Genomic DNA, 13,427 nt, shown 5'->3' with positions numbered 1-13,427 from the left:
GTCTTTGGTACTATGCAAGAGGTGGGCAACAGGATGGCCATCTGGTGTAATGGTGGAATTCATCAGTCAAGTCAAGTCAAGTCAAGTCAGAAGCTGAGATGACTACTGTGCCAGCCTGCTAATGGCAGCTTATAATGAGAGGCATGAAATAGTAATTTTACCCCTTAAACTTTCCTCATGAGGGCTCAAATCACACAAACTCGTGTAATGTGTCAATTCTAAACTAAGTATACAGAATATTGTACATACTACACAGTGTTGGTATTGCAGATCTTAAAGGGATAGTTCGTGGTTTTAGAAACCAAGACTAATATTATCGGTGGATTTTAGAGAGATACAAACTAGAATGCTATACGAATATGGCCCCTTCAAAGGGATAGTTCACCCAAAATTAAAAATTCTGTCAATATTTACTCATAGCCATGTTGTTCCAAACCCATAAGTTTTAGTTTCTTCTAACATTCCACCTGACAATTCCTTTTGTGTTCCACAGAAGAAAGAAAGTCACGAAAGTAGGGGTGTTACTGTCCAGGCCAAATTCCCCCCATTGGCCCTAATCAATCATGGCCTCATAATAATCCCCATCCATTAATTGGCTCTTTCACTCCACTCTCTCCTCTCCACCAATAGATATGTGGTGTGTGGTGAGCGTACAGGTGCACTATGTCTGGTGTCACATCTGTGCTGCACACTAGTGGTGGATGAGGAGTCCCCTGTTCACTGTGTGAAGCGCTTTGAAGTAGTGCCAGAAAAGCGCTATATGAATGTAAAATTCACTCATTCACTCACAGATAGATAGATGGATGGATGGATGGATGGATGGATGGATGGATTAATATAGTTCATATCCACATTTATAGCTTTAACATTGGAAACAAGTAATGTTTTGCTGCTGTGCCTTCAGTGCATGATGAGTTTTGAATCTAAATGCATTCAGATGTTAAAATACTGCATATTGCTACAGAATCGCAAAGCAACATTTTCAGCTCTTAACATGAACTATGTCAGCAGTCCACTTTATTGTTTCATATCTTGCCCTAAATACAATTATATAAACATATATTGTGTGGAATGGTGCACACTGTCTTTGTTCACAGTGATTTGCATAGAAGCAATAAAACTGGGACAGGCTATCATCTATTGTCTCTTGCAGAAATGTAGTGGTCTGATAAAGAGACGGAGAAGTTTGGCCTTATGGACTCTCATGAAAAGTCTACATGTATAATATTAATGGCAAGTGTCTTTCACAAACCTGTTTTGGATGTGAAAATGTTCTGCTTGGACTGGTTTACAATGCAGTAAAGCTACAAGAAACTTTGACTTTGTATTTTACTGGTCTCTTAAATTTGGAAATTTCAATCCGTTTGACTGTCTTTCTTCCCTGGAAGGCAAAAAGGAGATGTTCAACAGGAGGTTATGGACTGCCAGCCTCAGTCACCATTCACTTTCATTGCATTTTTTCCATTCAATGAAAGTGAATGGTGACTGAGTCTTTCAGTCCTTAACATTCTGCATAACATGTGTGTTCCACGTTATATAGAAAGTTGTATGAGTTTGGAACAAAATCAGTGTGAGTAAATGACAGAATCCTTTCAAGTAAACACAAGGCATACAGCAAATAACCTTGCATCTAGTTTCAAACCCTTCTCTGGGTTTTTGCTTCTGCCATTGTGCCCAAAGAAGTCAAAAAATCTGTTCCCCTTGCTATTTCTCTCTCTGTGCTCGCACAAAATTTCTAGGATATTTCAGCAATGAGAGACTACTTTGATTAATTTGACATTTCCATTACTTTTTACAACAGGTACTATATGTACTATTACTAAAATGTATAAATATAAGTATTGTTGTAACAAAGCCCCATCTAATCACTTTTTTTTGGAATAGTATGATTCATATGGCCAAATAAACCAACCAACCTCTAAAATGAAAGTTAATTAAGGGTGACGTTTTTCAATATTACAATACTTACTCCTTTTTCATTTTAGCGACAACTTTAAATTAGCAATTCGTAGATTGATTTTTTATAAAATCTTTTAAAAAAAGTAGATAGCTACACTACAAGCTACAAAAATGACATTGAAGCTATTTAAAAGAAGAAATTATTTTAGATACAACTAGTTGAGAGCATTAAATTCTGCAATGATTGCAGAATTCGATCACTTGATAGTTATATATTTAATTAGGGTGACATTCCCTTATGAATATTATCCAGGGTTTACCTACAGTGACTATTGTTTAACTATGATATTTGTTGCCAGTGCTGGGTGTAATGCATTACTAAGTAATTCATTACTGTAATTAAATTACTTTTTCACTGAAGAATAAAAAGTAATTGTAAGGGATTACTCTTAATTTTCAGTAATTTAATTACAGTTACTTCTTAAGTAATTGCGGTAAATACTTAAAATAATAGGTAACGACCACATCCAGGAATGACACAAAGACGGAAGGGCATCTTTAAAAAGATGTTCAACATCAATGTGTTTACTTTAGTCCTGCAATCTGGCAACCATGAACGCGCAAGCTCTCTCTCCACTGCAACAAAAGACTCTGGTTTTCTGAAAACTCTGAAAACGCTGTCGGTGTTTGCAATGGGTTTACTTGTTCTTGCTAATGTTCACATGAAACTTGCGCCACATGTTTTAAAATGTTTCACGCACTTTCAAACATAGTCTGCAGTGGGCGAGCGATCTAGAAAAAAAAATGTCATGATCATAACATGGATTATTTTCACAAAATTATTCAGAAAATACAATTACAGAGGGTAACAGGTGCATATTATGTTCATGTGTCCTAGCTGTCAATGAAGTGATGCTCATTTTTGTCTTGGTCTATTATATTATAAATACATTAAAAAAAAACACAATTCACTCAAACCATTTACTTGAATAAACCTCTTCTATGATGACCATTTTTCAATTGCTGAGTTTAAAGTCATATTGATATTTTTTCTGGGGCTAAAAAAAAAAAATGTGATGTGGTGTCCAGACAAAAAAAAAAAAGTTGGCATGACTAGTGCAGAATAATCTTTAATTGTTATTTCTTAAAAAAGAAAATATTTTTGACTACTCCATCCCCCTTAAAATAAAATTACAAATCGACCACTGGGTAAGATGTAAATGGTCTGCACTTATATAGCGGCTTTTTTAAGCCTTAATGGTATTCAAAGCGCTTTACACTGTGACTCATTCACCCATTCACACACACATTCATACACCATATGTAAGGCGCTAGCCTGCCATTGGGAGCAACTTTGGGTTCAGTGTCTTGCCCAAGGACACTTCGGCATGTGGAGTCGTGTGGGCCGGTATTTGACCCACCAACCCTGCGATTAGTGGCCGGCCCGCTCTACCAATTGAGCCACAGCCGCCCCCTATTTAAATGTGTCATGCACATCCATTACCAGTGTTTAGTTTCAGTTTCTTCAGAGATCTCCAGCAACGTGCATCCGTGTCTTCATTTGTGGTTATATATTGCACGATGTGGGCCCTATGCAATTACTCGGTAGCAGCTGTTATATTTAGCATTTTCCCTATGCTGACACAGCGCAGTTTGGGCGTTAAGTTTACGTATGCTTCTTGAACAGCCAGATACTTTTACACTTGACCGAGTTACGAATGGAAAGCTTCTCAAGTAAGTGGTTTGAGCGATCGGATTGCAATATGTCTCGAATGCATTTCAGAGAGCATTTACACCTGGTGTTTTCTTGATCTGATATCCGATCAGTGAAAACGTATGAAATGGCCAAGTGTAAATAGGCCCATAGTGTTTGAATACTCTCACGGCTTCATTGCTGCGTTCCAAATATAATTTAACAAATGTAGCATTTTGTGATGCTACAGGGTAGTGCTGGGGGATGAAACGACATAGATATTTATTGGACCGAACAAGACAGCACTGACAATAAAATACAGCGATCGAATGAACATCAACACCATTTCTCTTTATTTATTTGCTATTTAGTTGAAAAAAAAAAAAAATTATGATCCATATCGCTGTCACGGGCAAGAAAGTGTTTCTTCTTCTTGTGATGTTTATTAGTGGTTGGTAATCCAGTTTATGGTACATTGCTGCCATCTACTGAGCTGGAGTGTGGAGCGTCACAAGAAAGTGGAGTCAAACGTCCACTGAAATGGAAGAAATTTAATCGAAAAGAGATCACACACCTTATGTAGGATTAAATCCTAAACTGGGTATACTTTAAAGGTAGCTTACCCTCTGAAGTTTATGCTGAGGTCTAACAAGCATGTGGAATACATTTCGTCCCCCATTAATGGTATGAAATGTTTATCGTGATGAATATTGATATGGACGATATTAAATAAATATCATGAAAATGTTTTTGTTCATCACCCAGCCTTACTACAGGACTACTTACTGGAAAATGTAGCACGTTACTGGAAAAGATTAACCTTTGTGAAAATTGCTAAGCTAGTGTCATGCTACTAAAAATGTAGTTACGCTAGTAGCGTGTAGCATCACTACGTTTACTTAACTACTCCCCAACAATGTTCAATACATTGCTATGTTTGTTCAACTAATGGTATGAGTTTGGGGTGGGGCTATCTGTTTGTCTGATCAATAATACATGGGGGATGTGTTCAGGAAACCTATTTGAAAACAGTTATTTTTTTACAATGGCTTTTTGTCAGGAACATTATCTATTATTGGGGCAAACAGTTCATTCATATTGATTGCTTTCAGCATGAAAACACAGAAATCTGAGTTTAAACACCCAGATCAAATGTATCATTGTGCCGTCTCTAGAAGCTAGCATGGCTCAGTGCCTGGGACCATTAGTGGCTGACCTTGTGAGGCAGAACGACAGCAGATCCCCCGCTGATGCCCACTATGGGCACTGCTGTCTGGGTAGATATGAAGTCCAGGATCTGCGCCACGGCCTCTGACCCAATGTTATCTTCAAAGACCACTCCGTGCACTCTGTTAGCAGCCAGCGTGTCGCAGATGCGTGTCAGTAGGGTGCGAGGGTTGGTGTTATTCACCAGCACAGTGATGGGGTTCACCTCCAGCGGCAGGTCCAGGAAGTTCTCCCGGCTCAGTCGCCCTTTGATCTCCATCTGGTAGGCGGAGCCGCTGAACACCACCGCCACGTTCACAGAGGGCTCAACCATCCCAAACGGTCGGCACTGGCAACGGGGGGTGGACCAGATGGACAGCAGCAGCAGCAACGGCAGCCACAGTGTGTCGCTGAGACAGCCTAGATGAACGCCCATCTCAGCCGCCTACTGCCTGAAAACAGAAATGGAGAAAAGGCAATCAGAGCATGAATTAAAGGGTCTTGTAAGGCTTGTTCTATACTGTACATTTTACAAAGAACGTATACTACTAAAGTATATGTAAAAATTACTTGGACACTTAAAAACAGGCATGGATCTAGAAAGGCAATGGACAAAAAGGCAATGATATACGATGGAGTGGTGGTGACCAGCTGCGCCTCTACATTAGGTACAAGTGGGGCTATGCACCACCAGAAGTGGCGCCGTTGAGCAAATTGCATGTCATCATCATACATTTATTTTGAGAAAAAATAAATTTTCCATAACTTAAATGTGTTTTATGTCCATTATACAAGAAAAAGTACATATTCTTTTGAGAAATTCTATTATTATTAAGTTAAGTTGCATAAAATCCATTTAATTGTTCTCATTTGCTTTGCGTGGGGCTAGCCATTCATCCTCAAAGTCAATCAACGGAGATTTGGATAGCATCATGCGCATGTGCAACGAGCATTCAATGATAGCCAGAAGGGCTAGTTTGCCTTTGCCCCTGAGCCAATCAAATGTTATGTCAGCTGTTGACATAAGCATCGGAAGTTACCACTCTTGACTGCAGACCTGCGTAGTGAACTTCATTGGTAAGCAAATTTTTTTCTAATGTGCTGTTAGTTGGATTAGTTAAGCACCGTTCATCATTTCATTGAATTGTATGCCATTGCATTGAGGTTTTGTGTTGTTGCTGCATTGGTTTGTTCAGTTAACACAGTTAATCCACTAAAACAATGGACAATTCTGCTCTAAACATGTTTGCGCTTATTAAATGAATGCATAATGGGCTGAAATGATTATTTCTTTTTGTTATTATGCGGTTTGCACTTTATTATCATACATTAACACATTGAAGTAATGACTGATGTATGCAGTCATGAAATCAGATACCTTCTACTCAAAATCTAACACAAAAGAGACGCACAATACCAGGTGTAAATAATGAGTGCCAGTTAATACGCATCTAATATGCATATTAATAGCAGGGAATAAACAGGTCACATGCACAGTGGGAATTTGAGGGACAAAGAGTGGTCAAAACTGATGCAGTAGGTTAAAATGTTTTTCTTGTTTCTTTTTTATCTGTCAAAATGAGAATTTAGATTTTTAATCAAAGTTTCAAAGATATGTAAAATAATTGATTGTGAAGTGATTGTTTGTCCCCAACAATAAATAATCACCCTGAGACTCCACTGGTGGTGACGTGGAGGAAGGGGATGGTTAGGTGGAAGTGAATATGTGTGTCTTCCTTTGAAGGGAGGGCGGTGCGTGTCTTCCATTCAAGCGCATTCCATTAGGGCACCCACCAAACACCTTTATTGTCTTGTTATCTTGTTATTAGTTCAGTCTTGTCATTGGTTGTTTATGTCATGTGGTTACCCATATCCTTGTATTTAAACCCTCATGTTTGCCATGGTCCTTTTTCAGGTATTGTTAATGTAACGTTGTTTGTTAGTCAAATTAATTCAAGTTTATCTTTTGTTATGTTTCACATTTGGATGCCACTGTAAATAAACTGCACTTGGGTTCTTCACATCATCATCGTCTTCATCTGCCTGTCATTGACAGCGATCTTTACAGAATACCTAACCAAATATGAACCCAGCAATTCAGCGCCTACGTCTGGGGAATCGTCCCCTGGAGGAATATGTAGAGGACCTCTGCGCTCTGGCCAGCAGGGTTGACTCTAATGATATTGCCCTCAAGGACTTTTTCCATATTGGGCTGAATGAGCTGGTCTCCTCCCTAATGCCTGAAGGTTAAATTACCCTGAATCTGGCTCAGTTCATTGATTTAGCCCCACAATTGAGTGGTGGATCTTTCACTGTAGGAGTGGCTGAGGAGGAACTATGCTCTCCTACAGAGACTGCCATGTCAGAGCCGTCCTCCGTCGTGGCTGCCGAGCCAGAGTTCCTCGTCATGGCCGCCGAGCCAGGGTCCCATGTCATAGTCACCGATCTTGCTCCACCTTCTGCCCCGGACCCGGAGTCTACTCCATGCCATTTCACAGCCATGCTCAGACTGCTCCATGCCATGCCTCAGCCATGTCCGAGTCCGCTCCATGCCATGTCACAGCCACGACTCAGTCTGCTCCATGCCATGTAACAGGCAAGCATTAGTCTGCTCCATTCCCTGTCACAGCCAAGCTTCAGTCTGCTCCATGCCATGTCACAGGCCCACCTCTGCTCCACGGTCATGGCCCACCACTGCTCCATGGTCCAGGCCCACACCGCAGCCTCTGCTGCACGAGCCAGCGCCCAAGTCTGCCACCGCCAATGAGACTATGCCAATGCCTGCCACGTCAAACGAGCCAGCGCCCACGCCTGCCATGGCCAACGAGCTAGCATTGCAAGCCTCATCTGTGCAAAAGCTAGCGTTGCAAGCTATGTCTGTCCCAGAGCCGGCATTGCAAGCCTCGTCCATCAAAGAGCCGGCGTTGCAAGCCTCGTCCGTACCAGAGCTGGCTTTGCAAGCCTTGTCTGTCCCAGAGCCGGCGTTGCATGCCTCGTCCGTCCCAGAGACAGTGTTGCAAGCCTCAAGCCATGCTCCACAACCTGCTTTCGCCAGGCCATGCTCCACTCCCTATTTCGCCAGGTTACGCCTCTAGGACCCCTCCACCCCAGCTCCCTATTGAACTACATGCGTTTTTGTTTAGGCATCAGGAGCCGCCCCTTGTGTAGGGGATATGTCACATTTATGTGTTTTTTGTCTTTTATTTTGGAAGTTAAGTTCCTGTTTTACAGTCATGTGTTCCTGGTCTTGTGATATCCTGTTTCCCTCCATGTTCATGTGTCTTGTTTTCATTGGTTTATTTTTTTATTATCTTGCTATTAGTTCAGTCTCGTCATTGGTAGTTTATGTAATGTGGTTACCCATGTCCTTGTATTTAAACCCTCGTGTTTGCCATGGTCCTTTGTCAGGTATTGTTAATGTAATGCTCTTTGATAGTTAAGTCAAGTTTCGTCAAGTCAAGTTCATGTTTATGTTTTGTTATGTTTCCCAATTGGATGCCACTTTAAATAAACTGCACTTGGGTTCTTCACATTATCATCATCTTCGTCTGCCTGTCATTGCCAGTGATCATTACAACTTTAACTATGGAAATGTTCCACTAATATTTGACAAACATAAATGGGACAGATATGCTTTGCCATTATTTTGAACAATACATATATTATTATTTAATGCACAGCCACTGTATAGGGGAAATTGATGCTAGCTGTCACACGTTTTACTTCAGTTAATATTTTTCACAGTATGTTTATGTTTTATAGTCAAATTCTGCATAACATACCTTTAAGTCTTGGCTACAAGTCCCAGGAATAAAGATACAGTTAATTGAGCACATTTTGGGATTTGGGGCAAGTTGTCAGAACGGAAGTTGCCACTAAATCAGAGCAGTAGGTTTCTTGTGAACACTGTGGGTTAGGGAACGTGTCCCTACCATCACAACCACCAAAACAATATCTACGCCACTTTTTAAATCCACACCTGCATTAAATAGCCTAATATAGGCTTTTCAGCAAACATTAAAAAGTTAAACAAATTATATGCACAACAAAATTCATAGACCAACAAAGGCGAAATGAGGTAACATACAAACATTTCAAAACATTGTTTTTGCCTAAATGTAGTATATTGTAATTAATAAATTGTATCAATTTATGACATTTAAAACATATTTGCACAATGGGACTTTTGAATCCAAGCCTTATACTAAGAAATAGCCCTTTCAATTCCCCCCTGTGATAACTAACCCTGGTCTCCCCTACACGGAATATGTATGGAATTTCGCTATTGTGTAAACACTCAGAGTAAAAGGTGTGGTGATGTAAAGAAGATCAGTTTCATCCATGAAACAACATTGTCATAATACTTCATAATCCAGACCAGTCAAGTCAGCATTATCGTATCAGCAAACCTTTTAGAACACTTCTTGTATTAAACGTTAGAGGCCATTAGAGATGTCCAGAGATTGCACATTTAGAGTCATGCTATTATAGAGTCGGGTGTCACCGCGTTGCCCAGCTGCTGTCCAAAGAGCCGTTACTCTGAAACCACCCAGTCCGATCCAACAGATGGTGAACACTGTGAGAAAAAAATCTCCTTTTCGCAACAAATGGATAACATGGGGATTTATGATCCTCAACTTGTCTGTCTTTTGGGCCTTTATATTTATTGAGCCGTAATCCCTGAAATGAAAAAGTCAATATGCAATAGAGGCTAGAAATAGTGTCCTTAAAGTTACATTATTGGATTTTAGAAGCTTGTTTAAAGCCTCCAATACGGGTAGTAAAAAATTGAGGTTAATTTCAGCTTTCAGTTTTTCTTATCATCTTCCATTTATAACTCTCCCAGTCTATCTTTATGATTTGAGTCTTGGATCCAGCAATAACAAAGCAGCAATCCTTAAAAAACATCAGTATCTATGTTTGCTGTTATCCGTCAGACTCAGTACAATTTTTGAAGGGATTCAGGTCTCTGAATGGCTTTAGCTGTCCGACCGCCAGGAGACATGTGCTGCAGAAATGCCATTTTTAATGTGCTGACCAAATTTACTGTGTCTCATGATCCAGACACCATGTAATCCCCCCGCAATCCCGCCTAGTTTGTTATGCTTCGTGGCTTGATGGTATCACCTCATCTAACGGTCTTGTGTGGCACAGCTTGTCGTAATGCCTTTATTCATGCACTTGCCTCGGTATAGCAGGTTCATATAGTATGGAAAGCTTTTGTGACTTTTGTACATTCAAGTAGTTTTGCACATAGGTATGTTATATGAGTGAATGTTTTTTCAATGCATCTTCCAACCTATATATACACACCAAAATATGTATATATATGTGTGTGTGTATGAATATATATATAGAACCCAGATTCCGAAAAATATGGCAATGTGAAACAGGAGATGTTAAACAGGTGAGGCAATCATTTTATAGTATATAAAAAGCCTCCAAAAACAGCCCAGTCCTTCAAGAGCAACGATCATTTGAGACTTGTCAATTTGCAAACAGATGCTTCAGCAAATAATCCAGGACTTTGAGAACAATGTTCCCCAAAGACAAATTGGAAGGATTTGGGGCATTTCCCCCTCTACAGTGCACAATATAGTTAAAAGATTCAAGAAATCTGGTCAAATCTCAGGTGCGTAAAGGGCCAGACGAAAACCACTTCTGAATGCGTGTGATCTCTGATTCCTCAGACGTCACCGTCTTAAAAAACATCATTCATCTGTAATGGATATCATGAACATGGGATTGGGATTACTTTAGTAAATCTTTGTTAGTCAACATCACTCAATGCTGCATCCACAGATGCAAGTTAAGACTTTACTATGCAAAGGAGAAGCCGTACATCAACACTGTCCAGAAGCGCTGCCGACTTCTCTGGGCTCGTTCTCATCATAGATGGAAAGTAGATCTGTGTAACTGTGTTGTTGGTCTGAAGAGTCACATTTCAAATAGTTTTTTGAAAAGCAAAGCTGTTGTGTTCTCCGGGCCAAAGAGGAAAATGACCATCCAAGCTGTTATTAGCATTAGGTCCAAAAGCCAGTGTCTGTATGGGCCAGGGATGTGTCAGTGCCTATAGCATGGGTAACTCGCACATCTGTGAGAACACCATTAATGCAGACGAATGTTTAAAAATTATGGAGCAACACATACTGCAATCCAGCTCTGAATTTCCAGGGACGTCCCTGCATTTTCCAGCAGGACAATTTCAGAACACATACTGCCCAAATTTCAAGTGCATGGCTGTGTAAGCAGAGAGTGTTGGTGTAAATTAGTGCAGTGTGGGTTTTAATCTTAAAGGGGACTTTTGATATGTGCTGCAATTTGAGAAAACATTGATTATTTTTTTTTTTATTACATAGTATATCATTGCAATAGGAGAGGTTCTAACTGTGTAGAGCAGGATAACTCAATCAAATGAGTGCAGTGAGGGTTGTTTTCACCTTAAAATGGGCTCTTGGTATGTGCAGCACTTTAGAATAGATAGTGACAATCAAAACTGTTTATTACATAGTAATAACATTGTAATAGATGCAGTTCTAATACTGCAGAGCTGAAGAACGTGATCAAATTAGTGCAGTAAGGGTTTTATCTTAAAAGGTACTTTTGAAATGTGCTGCACTTTTGAGACGAGATCGAAAAATATGTAATTTTATTACATATTAGTAACAATGCAATAGCTGAGGTTCTAACCGTGCAGAATCAAATTCGTGCAGTTAGGGTTGTTTTCACCTTAAAGTGGGCTCCATCAAATTAGAGCAGTTAGGGTTGTTTACATTTACATTTACGCATTTGGCAGACGCTTTTATCCAAAGCAACTTACAGTTCACTTATTACAGGGACAATCCCCCCGGAGCAACCTGGAGTTAAGTGCCTTGCTCAAGGACACAATGTTGGTGGCTGTGGGGATCGAACCAACGACCTTCTGAGTACCAGTTTACCAGTACTGTGGTTTAGATCACTACACCACCACCACTCCTTGTTTTCACCTTAAAGTGTGCTCTTAGTATGTGCAGTACTTAAAGAAAATCTGAATATTAAAACTGTTTATTACATAGTCATAACATTTCAATATATGTTGTTCTAACACTGTAGAGCTGGAGGACTGGATCAAATTAGTGCAACAGCAGTTGTTTTAACTTTAAAATGGGTTCGTGATTTTTGCTGCACTTTTGAAAATTGTTTTGACCTTAATAGCATCTAAAAACGGCAGTTAAATGGGAGATAACTGAAGGAATTATTGGCTTGCACCAGTGCAGAAATGCCTCATTAATGACCAGAATCAAATGCTCTGATTTTGTTAATATGCCCATTCAATTCAGGTTTATGTCAAACAGACAATTAAACCGTATTAAAACATGGTGGGAATTTGATTAAAGCACATTATTTGTACACCACATGAACGATGAAGCGTTTTACAGAGCGAAAGTAACAGATTTCAACACAGCAGTTGGCACAGACTGCACATGCCTACACGGAGGGAAGACTCGCACAGTCTGCATGGCCTTATTAACCTTATGCAAATATCTATCTAGTGGAACAAAAAGTAAATATGCAGAAACCTCATTTTTATCATTTGCACAGATGCAATGGCTTTGACATACCATTTGCTCGTTCACTAACAGCTTTGAGTAATATTCAGTAATTTACCGATATAAATCGCTACTATAACTGATGTGAATACAAAGAGAGGTGCATTATTCTCTGAAGTCTGAACTTACAAGAACTGATTAAAAACAACTTAACTTTGATCTTCATGAGTCCAAAGAGTTGCAGAATCAAACGGATTTCAGATGTAATCTCTCAAGGCCAGTGTTTACCAGAAATTAAGGGCATTCCTTACCATATAATAGTGCATTAAAGCCTAGATCATGTCCATTTAATCTCAAAACAAAGTATATATATATATATATATATATATATATATATATATATATATATATATATATAGATAGATAGATAGATAGATATGATAGATAGATAGATAGATAGATAGATAGATAGATAGATAGATAGATAGATAGATAGATAGATTTTAAAATGTACTTCCAGCCACAACAAACCCTGCACACTTACTTGTACTGTACAACACTTACTTACAGAGACAACTACATTATAAGTTAGCCTTTGATAGGTAGATTTCCTTGAAAAGTGTAAGCATTGCATTTCTGTGGTGCTTTAAGAACATTGCCCTGTTTGTTTGAGCATACTGCCCAGACAGACCAAAGGTAGACAGGAATTCCATTATTTTTGCAAATCCCTTCAGTGACATTAGTGGCACAGAAATATCACACTTCACCTTTGAGAGAAGTAATCCAGTCAGCTTCCATCCATCCACACCCTACACTCCCCCCCACATGGGTTTAATATGCGTCACTGTCCTTGTCCATCCTGTGCTTCTATCAGTAGGACGTTTGTGTGTCTGCTCAGATTAGTGACCTCTTTGATTTGGCTCTCTCAAAGTTATGGCTTGCCTCTGAGAAAATATACCAGATTAGATCAAAGTTACAGCCACAGATGAAGTCTAGCATGACACGCCGGCATGCACAGCTCTCCCACACATTCCAGTACTTAGCAAATCGTATTCGGACATGGCTATTGTTTGTGCAAAGTCTTAAAGTTAGGGAGAAAA

At 39.6% G+C, this 13,427-nt stretch overlaps 1 protein-coding gene across 1 annotated transcript in view; it reads right to left on the bottom strand.

The window, feature by feature from the left end:
• LOC127647285 (glutamate receptor ionotropic, NMDA 2C-like) overlaps positions 1 to 13,427 on the bottom strand; it is an 89,115-nt gene that overhangs the window by 52,715 nt on the left and 22,973 nt on the right. The window contains exon 3 of the mRNA XM_052131444.1: positions 4,809 to 5,250. Coding sequence (XP_051987404.1) covers positions 4,809 to 5,234 — 426 coding nt within the window. The 5' untranslated portion in view covers positions 5,235 to 5,250. The remainder of the gene's footprint in view (positions 1 to 4,808; positions 5,251 to 13,427) is intronic.

The sequence above is a fragment of the Xyrauchen texanus genome, chromosome 8 (genome assembly GCF_025860055.1).
Source record: "Xyrauchen texanus isolate HMW12.3.18 chromosome 8, RBS_HiC_50CHRs, whole genome shotgun sequence".
NCBI classification, from domain to species: Eukaryota; Metazoa; Chordata; class Actinopteri; order Cypriniformes; family Catostomidae; genus Xyrauchen; species Xyrauchen texanus.
Note: the sequence above shows the minus strand (reverse complement) of the source record. Positions and strands in the feature narration are given on the sequence as shown.